The sequence below is a fragment of the Marmota flaviventris genome, chromosome 1 (genome assembly GCF_047511675.1).
Source record: "Marmota flaviventris isolate mMarFla1 chromosome 1, mMarFla1.hap1, whole genome shotgun sequence".
Lineage (NCBI taxonomy): Eukaryota > Metazoa > Chordata > Mammalia > Rodentia > Sciuridae > Marmota > Marmota flaviventris.
This window is the reverse complement of record NC_092498.1, coordinates 55856388-55870211: the sequence shown is the minus strand read 5'-3', so window position 1 is coordinate 55870211 and position 13824 is coordinate 55856388. Positions and strand designations below refer to the sequence as shown.

The 13824-nt window shown below is 32.1% G+C and overlaps 1 protein-coding gene across 1 annotated transcript in view; it reads right to left on the bottom strand.

The window, feature by feature from the left end:
- Positions 1-13824, bottom strand: part of Cog5 (component of oligomeric golgi complex 5) — a 345900-nt gene that overhangs the window by 128279 nt on the left and 203797 nt on the right. Inside the window, exons 9-10 of the mRNA XM_027926490.3 lie at positions 4345-4457; positions 3735-3812 (exon numbers count right to left, since the gene is read on the bottom strand). Coding sequence (XP_027782291.1) covers positions 3735-3812; positions 4345-4457 — 191 coding nt within the window. The remainder of the gene's footprint in view (positions 1-3734; positions 3813-4344; positions 4458-13824) is intronic.

The window sequence follows — 13824 nt, the reverse complement described above, 5'->3', positions numbered from 1 at the left end:
AATGTTATATAACCTTTGCATAATCAGTATTCACAAAGCTTAGCTTAAGTTCTTATTCACTATACTATCTTGCCTTTGACTTTGCTTGAACAGGTATAAAGAAAGAAGACCTTTAAGATTCAGTTTTCCAAATGCTAAAAACCTATCTTACTTTTAAGATAATTATTGTAGCTATTTTAAAATACTGAAAAAGAATCTCCACCATAACTATAGTCCAGATTATAATATATATATATATATATATATATATATATATATATATATATATATATTATACACACACACACACACACACACACTATAAATAACTAGTGTGGCAGGCCAGTTTTTTTTTTTTTCCCTATATAAAAATGTCTTAGAACTTAAGGAAAAAATTTTCCATGAACATAATTTTATAAAATTCATAGAGAAATACAAATTAAAGTTATAAGATACCACAACATAACGACTGAATTATCTAAAATCCAAAACAGTGACAATACCAAATGATGTTGATAAGTGTAGCATCAAGAACTCACTTTCGTTTCTGGTGGGAATCAAAAATGAGAAAGCTACTTCTAACAATTTGGCAGTTTCTTCTTAAGCTAAATGAAGTCTAACTATATGATCTAGCAAGTGCTCTCATTTACCCAAATGAACTAAAAATCCCATAGACTTAAAAATTGATTGAAAACTACACAATAATATTTATAGCAGCTTTACTTAAAATTGCAAAATTCAGAAGCAATCAAGATGCCATTCAATAGGTAAATGGATGAATAAGAGAGGTATATGCATACAAAAGGATTCTAATTAATGATAAAAAGAAATAAGCTACCAAGCCATGCAAGCATGTACAGAACCCTTAATGCATATTTCGATATATATATATATATGTGTGTGTGTATGTATGTATGTATATGTGTGTGTGTGTATGTATGTGTATATATATATATATATATATATATATATATATATATATATATATATAAATATAAATATAAAAATTAGTTGTTTATGGACTTTTATTTATTTATATGTGGTGGTGAGAATTGAACCCAGTGCCTCACACATGCTAGGCAAGTGCTCTACCACTGAGCCAGAACTCCAGCCCCTTACATGCATATTTCTAAGTGAAAGAAGCCAGTATGAAAAGGCTTCGTATTGTATGACTACGATATATAACATTCTGAAAAAGACAATCTAGAGATATGAATCAGTGGTCGTCAGAGGGTGGGGAAGGATGTTGGAAAGCTGTGAATAGGTAGAGGGTAAGGAAATCTTAGGGGAATGGAAACTGGGAAGGCTACTCTGTATAATACTCTCATGTCAGATGCAAGACATTATACATTTGCATAACACATTATGCATCTTGCATTGGTGTGATGCCCTTGTTACAAATGATGAACAACTATTCTTATATTAACTTATATTAAGGTTCACATTTACTTGAGAATTTGCGCTTAGCCTTAGTTAGCCTTGTATGGTACATGAGATTTGCATAATGCATAACATCCATACTTTGTGCTCAGCGTTTTTATAACTTAAAGCTGCTCTAAAAAACAAAAGCAAATATTTTTTTAAAAATCTACAAATATTAAACTACAGCAAAAGGATAATAAGTAGAAAAATTATTTAACAAAGGAAAATATAAAATAAAACTTTATGTATAAATGAAACAAGCTAGCAAGTAGACATTAAACATAGAAATTCCATCATAATTTGCAAACTATAAATTACAAACTCATTGAATCAAATGCATTTAAAATCTGGCCTACACAAATTGCCAATTTTCATTTACTATAATAATTTATAGTTGACAAGCACTGATCTGAGTTTTTATGTAAAAAAATTGCACAATATAATAGTATCACAAACATAAGCCTCTTTAGTACCACTATTACTTCTTTATTTTAATCTTTTCCTCTCCATTTTTATTGGTGCATTATAGCTGTACATAATGGTTGGATTCATTATATATTCATATATACACACAATATGGCAATATAATTTGGTCAACACCATTCTCCAGTATTTTTCCTGTTCCTTCCCCCTTCCCTCTCTTCCCCTGGTTCCTTTCCTCTATTCTACTGATCTCTCTTTCAATTCAATGAGATTCCCCCGACCTTTCTCTTCCTTTTGACTCTAGCTTGTACATGAAAGAAAATCTTTCCTTTATAGAAATAGTTTCATTAAAATTATTCTTACGTTGACTGTAGACTATTAGCTGTTAAAAGGGAATTAAAAATACAAAATAATTAAATAGTAAAAGCCTTAAATGTGGTCACTGCACATAGAGACAAGTGAATCAGTTTATGTGTAAAGATGGCCAAATCACAACAAATGGGTGAAAACAGCACATATATAGTTGTTTGCCTATAAAAATGAAGGTCTGATATTAATTATCCTATCCATTAGCAAATGCAAAAAAGTTAGTGACTTTACAAATGGACAAAAATACCTTATTCCTTCTTTTATACAATTGAAAGTCAAGTAGAAATAAGGGTGAAGTAAATAAATATGTGCTAATGTTCAGTAAATTGTGCAGAAAATAACTAACATAGTAGATCTGAAATGGTCATAGAAAGGCCAACTTGCAAGCTCAGTCCTTGGTTTTGAAAGGGACACCATGATTCTCAAACTGATAAAAGTTGCTCACTTTACCTAAGCTGTATAAAAAATGTGGTTTATGCTGAACATCTGCTTTTCTTCAGTGAGTCTAGAATTTTGGTCCATCTTAGGCAGTCACTAGTCCTTGAGAAAAACCCAGGACAGTTCCTTCAAGGAGGGCTTCCTTAGTGGAAACATCCTATCATGCTATCATAACATTAATTCCTATTGCAGGAATTAAACCAGCTTCATGTAACTCCAGAGCCCAAGGACTCCTGGAAGCTTGTACCTGGTTTCCTTTGGACCTTGCTCCATATACCTTTCCTCTTTGCTCATTATGCTTCATATCCTTTCACTGGAATAAATCATAGGCCTGAGTACAAATATAGGTTGGATCCTGTAACTGTTTTCAGTAAATCACCAAACTTGGTGTGACAAATTACCTCACTACAGTATATAAAATATTTAAAAACTGTGAACTTACGTGTGAAACTACCTATACTATGATGATGGAAACCTGAAAAACCTTTTTTTTTTGGGGGGGGGGAGTACTAGACATTAGGACTTAATAATAAATAAAATACAGATTAATTATTCTTTTAATAATAAAAAACCCATCAAAAATAAAGAATGAGATGTAGGATTAAGTATTCCTATGCTTGGAAGATATTCTTATAGTCTATGAGGCTAGCAGATTTGCAAATGACAGAAGGGAAATTTCAGAACATGGAAAATGAATAAAGCAATATGCTTTATGAAAACAATGAACAAATGAAATGAGTTCTAGAGACTAAAATGAATATATTATAATGACTATTATTTAAATGTCTTATTTACCAAAAATTTTCATCTTATCCTCCAGAGAAACTTGAAAAAACATTGTAAGTAATTTTTTACATGACAGAAAATGGGAAATTAGTAGTGCATTTCAGAAATTAATCCATAAATAGGACTGCTACTAGCATCTACTATAATACAAACATGTTCACATTTATATTAAAAAGAATATGTATAGTTGTCAATAAATAAGTTTCCCTACTGCCAATGGATATGCAGGTGCTGTAAGGGAGTAACACAAATGATCCTGGTACATATCTTTCTACCTTCTAAAAGGAAGATGTAAAAACAGCTTTGTTTAAATATACCTTGACTATTTCTTCAATGAAACAAATGTGTGAAACAGGATCCCTCTTCTTAGTTAATACTTTTTGTAGATGCTGCACCTAAAAAAGATTGTAAGGGAGGGAGAAGTAAGAGTATATATAATTGGGTATTTTTAAATAAGACAAATGTAAAGCTAGGGTACTTAAAAACAAACAAACAAACAAGGTAAAACAAGGTACATTTCAGAAACTACTCTGTAAATAGTATTGCTGCTGACATCTATGACAAACAATTACACTTATAAGGGAAAGGAAATGGCATTATGCTAGAGCTTTACACATATTAAAATCAGTTAATGGAGGTGTTTGAATGCTAAGAGATTGTGGGGGTTAGTATTAAATTCAGGGCTGCTCTGCTAGAGAGTATTTGCTTAAAATTATTTTTTATTTTAAGACAGCATCTCACTAATTTCCCAGGCTGGCCTTTTGTGATCTTCCCAACTCAGCCTCCCAAATGGGTGGGATTCCAAGAGTGGAACAGAAGACCTGGCTGAATGCTCAGATTTTAAAAAACCTGCCCCAAATGATACAATTTTGAATAACCAGGAGTGAGTTAATAATCAATGTTTTTTGCATCCCGTGAAATATTTACCTGTACACATATAGCACAGATATGATCCATAAGTTTCTCCATATTGGTCCAGAGCGAAGCACGAAAAGCTGCAGTATTTCCTGGGGTTGGCATGGTAGATCGTCCAGGACCTCCTAGTTATAAAGGATAAAAACATATAAAAAATAAAACTTTCAGGATACATCAAAATGAATGCTATTTTGAAAGCATACAAAAGCTAAAAAACAAACAAACAAAAAACACAAGAAACTCCTTCTTTAAGAAAACCTTTTGTGTTTAAGAAAGAAACACACACACACACAATGAGGGAGGGACACAAAGAAATTAATGAAAATGGCTTTCTAAAAGAAAGATGAGGGTGGAGGGAAATGGAACAAGATGAAAGTTACAGAGATAGAAATGGATCTTTGTGACTAACACAACTGTGTTAACATATTCCAAAATATATTTTGTATCCGTACAAATATTTCAAATATTCCAAAAGCAAATTTAAATATAAAAGGAATGAAAAAGGCAAGCTCGAAAAGTGAATATAAACAAATATAGAAACAAAACTATCTGTACATAAAATTAATAATATAACCAACATGAGGGAAAATAATTCAAGTAATTTTTAATCACAGAACAGTGACTTCAGTGAGATATCTGATGGATAGAAAGTGACACAAATGGGAGCACAGACTATACAGTGAGGATATATTGGACAAAAAGATGGTGCACATCATCAGAAATAAACACTTTTTTGAATATTTTTTTGGTTGTAGTTGAACATAATATCTTTATTTTACTTATTTATTTTTACGTGGTGCTGAGGATCGAACCCACCATCTCGCATGTGCTAGGCAAGCACTCTACCGCTGAGCCACAACCCCAACCCAGAAATAATGAACTTGATGGTTTTTTTGCTAAATGTGGTATCGATGGAGTAATTCTACAACAAGTGTTTACTTTAGAATAGAGCAAATGAAGATCCTCAGCATTAACAGACTAATGAAAATACAAGATGAACCTGGTACGTATTGTTCCAGAGAGCAAAGAAGTGTTAAAAGATAAAAGAAAACTTATTGAAAGGATGCATGAATGTGACTAGAGAAAACTTCCACAAAAAAAATTGGGGACAATCTGGCCATCCAAAATAATACTGATGATGATGAATTATAATAATGGTAAAAAATAATTCATGAGTTCACAGAGAAAATCAAATATTTAAAAAAGGAAAGAAACTGATCTTTACACAAAATTTGTCAGTTAATAAGTGCAGAAAGAATGACTGAAAAAATACTTGGTTGTAACAACTGGTATAAGAGTTAACTGAGAGAAAGATTACCAATAAATACAAAACATAAGGTGATATATTATAGGAAACAAGATATTTATGGAAAAAAATGAACAAATGAAATGAGTTCTAGAGCCTAAAATTAACATATTTTAACGACCATTATTTAAATGTCTTATTTACCTAAAATTTTCATCTTATCCTCTAGAGAAACCTGAAAAAACATTATAAGCAATTTTTTACATGACAGAAAATGGGAAATTAGTAGTGCATTTCAGAAATTAATCCATAAATAGCACTGCTGCTAGCATCTACTATAACACAAACATGTTTATAATTTATATTAAAAAGAATATGTATAGTTGTCAATAAATAAATTTCAAACTATGCAACATTAAGTTAGTAATTATAAAGAGAACTTTCTTACAAGGGACAATCTGGTATATACCATTTTAGTGAAGTGATTTAGCACCAGCATAGTGAGACAAACTGACATAATTTTGTTGTTTTCTGATATAATGTACTGTAGTCTCCCTTATCTTTGGTTTCACTTTGCGTGGTTTCAATTACCCACAGTGAACTGTGATCCAAAAATACCAAATGGAAAATTCCAGCAACAAAAAATTCATAAGTTTGATTATATATGATTCTGAGTAACATTATGAAATATCATGATATCATGGTTCCATTCTACTCAGGAACTGCATCACCCATTGTCGAGCAAATCCACACTGTATATACCATCTGCCCATTTGTCACTTAGTAGCCACCTTGGCTATCAGATCAACCACTTAAGTATCATATTGCTAGTATTCAAGTGACTTACTTAATAGTGGCTCCCAAAAGCAAGAGTAGTGATACTGACAATTTTATTATAGTATATTGTCATAAATGTTTTATTTTATTATTAATTGTTGTTAATCCCTTACTATGCCTACTGTATAAACTAAATTTTAACATAGGTATGAATTTGTAGGATAAAAAATAGTATATAGAGAGTTCACTACTATATGCAGTTTCAAGTATACACTGGGATTTTGCAATGCATAGCATGGATTAAGTGAGTAGTACAGTAAAAATAAATGGACATTACTTTACTACCAGTATGTTTATCCTGAACTGAATCATGAAGAAAATATCCAGAAAAATTCAAATGAGGGGCTCTCCAAATATGTTAATGCCATAAAAAAAGCACTGTTTTCTATTAAAGGACAGTACAGAGACAACATAACCAACAGTTTAAAAATGTGATCCTTGATCTATTAAGAAGAAAAAAACATCTATGAAGAACATTTTAGAGCTACGTACTGTGCCACACACAGTCACTGAAGCCAGAGTAGGCTGAGACAAGATGATGGCAAGTTGAAGGCCACCCTGGACAACTTAGTAACATTATGAAATATCATGATACCCTGTCTCAAAATAAAAAATAAAAAGGGCTGGGGATACAACTCAGTGGTGCCTGGGTTCAATTCCTAGTATCAAAAAACTTGCGGGGGGGATATCTGAAAGTTTTTGAACATAGACTGATATTAAATAATATTAACATATCAATGTTAAATTTCTGGAGGGTAAGAATGTCTAAAAATGTTCTTGTATGTAATACAAACAGACAAAGCTATAAGTACAGATTGAAATGTTTCAATATGAAAAAAAATAAAATAAACCCAAATTGAAAGACATAAGTATCAGTCCACACTAAGGCAGTCGAAGACACCTTTGTGGTTAAATAGTCTACACTCGTGGTTTTAAAAAGGATGAGATTAAGAAAACCAGAACTACTATGCATATGAACTGTCTCACTCTAGTTTTTAACAAATCTTAATTTAAAAAATAATTATATGTACCTTTAGCACATAAATGCTATGTTTTAAGTGGGATTATAGTAGAAAATAATGGAAAAGAGAAAGCTAGGAGGTTTTTGGCTTTAAAAGTATTAATAATTCCTGTTGAAAATGTAGATCTAACTTGTTTTAAAAATTATTTGCAGTGTTGTACACACACTGGTGAGGGAAGATATAAAAGAAATAAAGACATAATACTTAAACAATCTGAACTTGTCTCATCAAGAACAAACTCCATGTGCTAATAAAAATACTTTAAAAAAACCCATAAGAATGAGAAAAAGATATGGAATACCTTTGTGAATATTATGAAATATTGCCAGGTGTGGTGGTGCATGCCTGTAATCCCAGTAGCTCAGGAGGCTGAGGCAAGAAGATGATATAATATTCAAAGCCAGCCTCAGCAATTTAAAAAGGCCCTAAGCAACTTAGCAAGACCCTGTATCAAAATAAAAAATTAAAAGGTCTGTGGATGTGGCTCAGTGGTTAAGTGTCCCTGGATTCAATGCCTGGTACAAAGAGAGAGAAAAAGAGAGAGAGGGGTGGGGGGGAGAGAAAGTGGGGGACAGACAGAGAGAGAGAGGGAGGGAGGGAGAGAGAGAATTTAAAGAAATTAAATTTCTGGAAAATAAATGATAGGATAAAAAAAAGAATTATGGCACCCATTAACCTATTACTCTGAAAGTAAATACAAACAGAAATATAAGCTATTATTATCTCTCTGCATTTACTTTGAAGAAACTGAGAGACAAGATCACAATCATTAATCACTGCTTCAAATATTTCTAGAGGACCGATTTTTCTTTCTGACAAAACAAAAGATTTTTTTGTTTGTTTTCGTTTTTGGTACTAGAGGTGCTTAACCAGTGAGCCATACCTTCAGCCCTTTTCGTATTTTATTTAGAGATAGGGTCTAGCTAAGTTGCTTAGGGCCTCAAAAGGTTGCTGAGGCTGGCTTTGAACTCATGATCCACCAGCCTTAGTCTCCTGAGCCACTCAAACATAAAGATTTTTTATACTCATAAGCTAAACACACCTTTCTGAAGATAAAAACATTATAGAAATAATTGACTAAATAGAGAACAGCTATATAAAGGGAGAGAAAGTATAATTAAAACAGAAAAACTGATGCCAGTATAAGTTTTGTCATAAACTATATTTTATTAAAATGAGAAAAAAACTGAGAATTCCTCAAAATATAATATTTTCTGGTGACAGTGTAAAATTTAATTTTACTACTCTCTTCTAAAATCAATAAAAATAAGAACAAATAATAAGTAGGAAAAATTTTCAAAGAAACAAAGAATCACATAAAAATCTCAAACTTGAGATTGTAAAATTACATATCAAATGAAGTAGATGGATCAAAATGAAGAAGAAATAAAGCCATGCATGGAGGCACCTGTCTAAAACCCAGCTCCTTGGGAGGCTAAAGCAGGAGTTCAAAATCAGCCTAAGTAACTTAGTGAGACTTGCCTAGCATGCAAGAGGCCCTGATTATGATCCCCAGTACTGGAAAAAACAACAACAAAAAAAAAACAAACAAGGAAGGAAGGGACCACATAGCTGACACCTTAACCTATTATTAGGAAACACATTGCTTTTCAAATCAACTGTAAGAATCTGGACAAGCTGTCCAATGATTCTTTGATTGGAGATAAGACCCACAGACATGGACAGGCCAGGGGGAAAGCTAGTAAAATGTTAAACACTACAGAATGACAGAGAAGAGCTGAAAAAGAAGCCCTCATAAAGTGATATTACTGTATAAGAATTAGCCCTCTAACATAGGGAGTTCACTGGAGGTAAAGTGAGATGAAAGTTGGTAGAGGAAGCTGAGAATGCTAGTTTTTAACAAAGGGATGGCTTAAATAGTCTCACTTTGTGTCACATTAAACTCTTGATAGGTCCAAAATTTGAGGAAAGATGTGCTCTAAAAGCAATCAGAAATAAAGTGACAGTGGACTTAAGGTAGATAAAGGAGGTAAGAGGAGGAAAGGAATATAAGCTAAAAGAAATGATACACATAGGTCACCAAAGGAATTCCCCCAAGAAACAACCGGAAGGGCTACTCCATTTTCTGCTATTTCAAAGTGATTACAGGAAATATCCTGACTGGAAAAATATCATACAGATTAAGATAATACTAAAAATAAAATAAAACAAACAAACATAATGAACAAAGGTGGAAACACAGTACACTATGGGAAACAGAAAAGACGAAATCATTCAAAATGAAATATGAAGACATAAAAGCAACTATAGAGAAGATACCAGACATAGAAAACAAAGATCTAATACATGCATAATTAAAGTTCCTGGGGAAAAACAAATGGAACAACAACAACAACAAACAATATTTAATAGGATAAACTTCTCTATAAAAGGGAATATATACTCTCAGAAAAAAAAAAAAACTGATACAGGGCATTTAACCCTAAAATATATCCATAAAATGTTACTAAAATTCAAAGACAAAGGGGGAAAAAAAACACTGAAAACATCCATGAAGAAGCAAGTTACACTATGTGTGGCATAATAATCTGATTAGCCTGAAAATTCTCTAATATGAACACCTGAACCTAGCAGTCGGTAGAGCCATGTCTAATATTTGGGGGAACCCTCCATTTCCCTGGCCTTGTCTTTCATATGGGGGAACTTCAGTTAAAAGAACATTCTTGCCTTCTTTTCCTACCTCTTATTCCACTATTCCCATGTAAAAAGGAGCCACTTACCTGATTAATAAAATGGAACCTAATTGACTCATTCCCTTCCTTTCTCTCTCGTTGTGCATAAGTGGTGCATTCTGACTTGCACTCCATCAGTGGTAAGTACAGCAGGGCAGGCTAATATTGGGGAGTGAGTTTCATTTGGAGTTGCTATATTAAGAAATTCATTTTGTTTCAAAGCTAAGCTATGCCCTTCAATTCAAGGTTGTTTGTTTTTTATTGTTGTCATCATGTTTTTGTTTTTTAAATCAGTAATAAAGCCAACATTTTAATTATCATCCTTTTGTTCCCTACATCTGTATTTTAGTTGTTTTCAAATTCAATAGGGAAGAGAAACATTATTTTGGGGTCCACAAACAGCTACAAAATTCTAAGTAAAAGTGAAAATAAGAATCTATACTTGCCCAAATTAGTTAAATATAAAGGCAAAAGACTCCATCTTCTGTGGAAGAACTGAGAAATCAAAGAATGCATAAAAATTTTTTTTGGGGGGACCAATTTATTATAAAATCCAGGCAAGGGAATGATAAATGTAGAAATGGGAAAGTAATACTAAAAAGAACGAGATGAAAATCAAATCATTTAAAAGCACAAAGAAGGAAATGAAAAAGGCACCAATCATTCAAAACTAATAAATATTTCATGCATACAAAAAAGTATATAGAGCCAGGCACAGTAGTGTATGCCTATAATCCCAGCAGCTCAGGAGGCTGAGGCAGGAGGATCACAATTTCAATACCAGCCCCATTAACTTAACAAGACACCCTGTCTCAAATAAGAAATAAAAAAGGGCTAGAGATATAGTTCAACGTTAAAGCACCCCTGGGTTCAATCCATGGTACAAAAAAGAAAGAAAAAAATACAGAATAATTTTACAAATATTAGTCACTAAGCTCAAGAAATACAAGATCATATGAAGTGACGCTTCCTGGTTCTCTCCGTTCCTGGTCCCACTTTCCTTGCTCTCTCTCTCCAAAGTAAATCTTAAAATTGGTGATCATCATTAGATGCATTTATATTTTTATTACATATGCAAAACAATATATATATATTATAGTCTGTTGTATTCTTCTTAGGCTTTAGATATGGTATCATATTTTATATACATATATAATTCTGGAACTTACTTTTTCATGTTGTTTTTGAGAATTATAATTTTATATTTAAGGGCTGGCTACAAAATCATTAAATAAATTATTTGCTCATTTTTCCATGAAAGGAAAGATTATATTTACCTTGTTACCACTATATGCAATAGTACAATAAAAATCCTTATACATATATGAAAATTTGTCTTAGATACAGTCTTATAAAAGAAATTAAAAGGTCATGAAGAATACACAATTTTTAACCTCATATTAACTGGTTGAAACATTTGTTACAATAAAGGTATAAGAGTTTCTGCAGTCATATAACACAGCTGTCTTAGATTTTGACAATCAGAAGATTGGGAAATAGTATTAAAGTAGGACAGAAGGGGCTGGACACCTAAGAAATTTTCACGAAGCAAGTTCATAGACTGCAGAGTCCAGAGGGGGCTACAGCCTAAAAAGTTCTTCCTCTAAATGAAGATTTTTAAAATTCTTTGACCTTTATACTCATTGGAAGGAAGGACATGGAGGTTTTACATTAAAGTAATTGATTTTTTTTCTTTGTGTTCTCAGAAAGTGCATTTTAGGCCAGACAGGGATATATATATATATATATATATATATATATATATATATATATATATATATATATATATATATATATTTTTTTTTTTTAAAGAGAGAGAGAGAATTTTTTAATATTTATTTTTCAGTTTTCAGTGGAAACAACATCTTTATTTTATTTTATGTGGTGCTGAGGATCGAACCCAGCGCCCCGTGCATGTCAGGCGAGCACGTTACCGCTTGAGCCACATCCCCAGCCCGGTTTTATAATTTTTTTTACCAAGAAAACAGGGATAATATCTTTTTGTACAACAAGCTTGACTGTAGATTCTAACTCTAACACACCTTTTTAAAAAAACTTTAGTTAAATATAAATGCAAAAGGAAAGAAAAGTTTATTTTAACTTGTGGATAGACCTTTATTTATTTATATGTGGTGCTGAGAATCAAACCCAGTGCCTCAGACATGACAAGCAAGTGTGCTGCCCCAGACCCTCTATCACACTGTTTGTGTGCAAAGCTGGCATTTACAAGAAAGAGGAAGATGCAAACCACAATTCTCTCTATAGACATCTTGCTGATACTCTTTGTAAAAATCTTTCTGACAAGAGGAGAAGCTTAATTATGGCAGAGAAGTTTAATTATGGCAAGAGTCTTTGCGTGACAGTCTCTGCCCTGCTTCTGTATCTTTATTTGCCTTACAACAAGATCATCTGCTTCAAAAAAGGTTAACCATTTTTCATATGTTTAATGGATATATTCTGACATGAACTGCCCATTCATAGTCTTTATCAACTTTTCATTGAGTTAGCTTTTTCTTATTGAATTATAGATTTTTATACGTTCAAGTTCACATTATTTTCCTTAAAATTGTATTTTACATATTTTTTAAACTTTAAAACAATCTTAAATTTGTAGAAAATGTACAAGTATTGCAAAAAAAAGAAAGAAAAAGAAATGAAAAGAGAGAAAAAATTCCCTGAACCATTTGCAAGTAAATTTATTGATATGGTGGCCCCATCATCCTTGAACATTTTAAGGAATATGTTCTCACCTAACCTTAATCTAATCAACAAGAGGAAACTAACATTAATACTGTCTGTGTGGCATTAAAAATTATAAGTAATAAGGATTATTCCTTTTAAAACATATTGAAGCAAAGAATTGAAGCTTAAGATTTCTACATGAAATTAAGGAATCCACTCCTTAACAGATGATAGGAAGGCAGTTTTAAGACTCTTTATTCTTTCAACAAAAAAGGCCTACATTAAGATTGACAGATATGAATAACTGCTTTAATTTTTTTTCCCTTTTCTTGACAACATAAGAGGGAATGAGATAAAACTGCTCCTAGAAATTTAAATGTTAGATCAAACTTTCTGATAATAATTGCTAGAAAATGTTGAGAGTAAAATCTCCTATGGCAATTTATTTTCAAGGATATTCTGGAATAGTCTTAATACGACCTACTCAGAAGCTAACCTTTATAAATCTCTGAGACCTACAATTCTTTTATCTCTTTTTATCCAGTGCAACATATTTATGAGGTCATATTATATACCAAATATAAAAAAAACAATAAATGCCTGCAAGTTTTTAACATCAGCCAGGTATCGGGAACTGTTATTAATTCTGCATAGATTATTTTATTTATTCTTGAGGATAACTCTGTTATGATTAGCATGCCTTCACTTAAAAAATGGGAAGAGAAAAACTGCAAACAGTAAATACACATAAAAATTTTGAAAGTTTTTCTGTAGGTTAATGAAATAAAACAGGATAGTTCAGCGGAAGAAAGAAATGCAGTCATGATAGATATGACTATGTTTAAGTAGAAGGAGATATGGCAGGATAACTGTATGTGATGAAAAAGAGATGAAGAGAAGAAAATAGAGACAAGATAGGGAGAAGGTATGTGCTAAAGCAATATCCTGGAATTATGGAATTTAATGTAAAAGCAGAGTGGCCTTTGCTAGAAGCAAAGTATATCTCATCCAT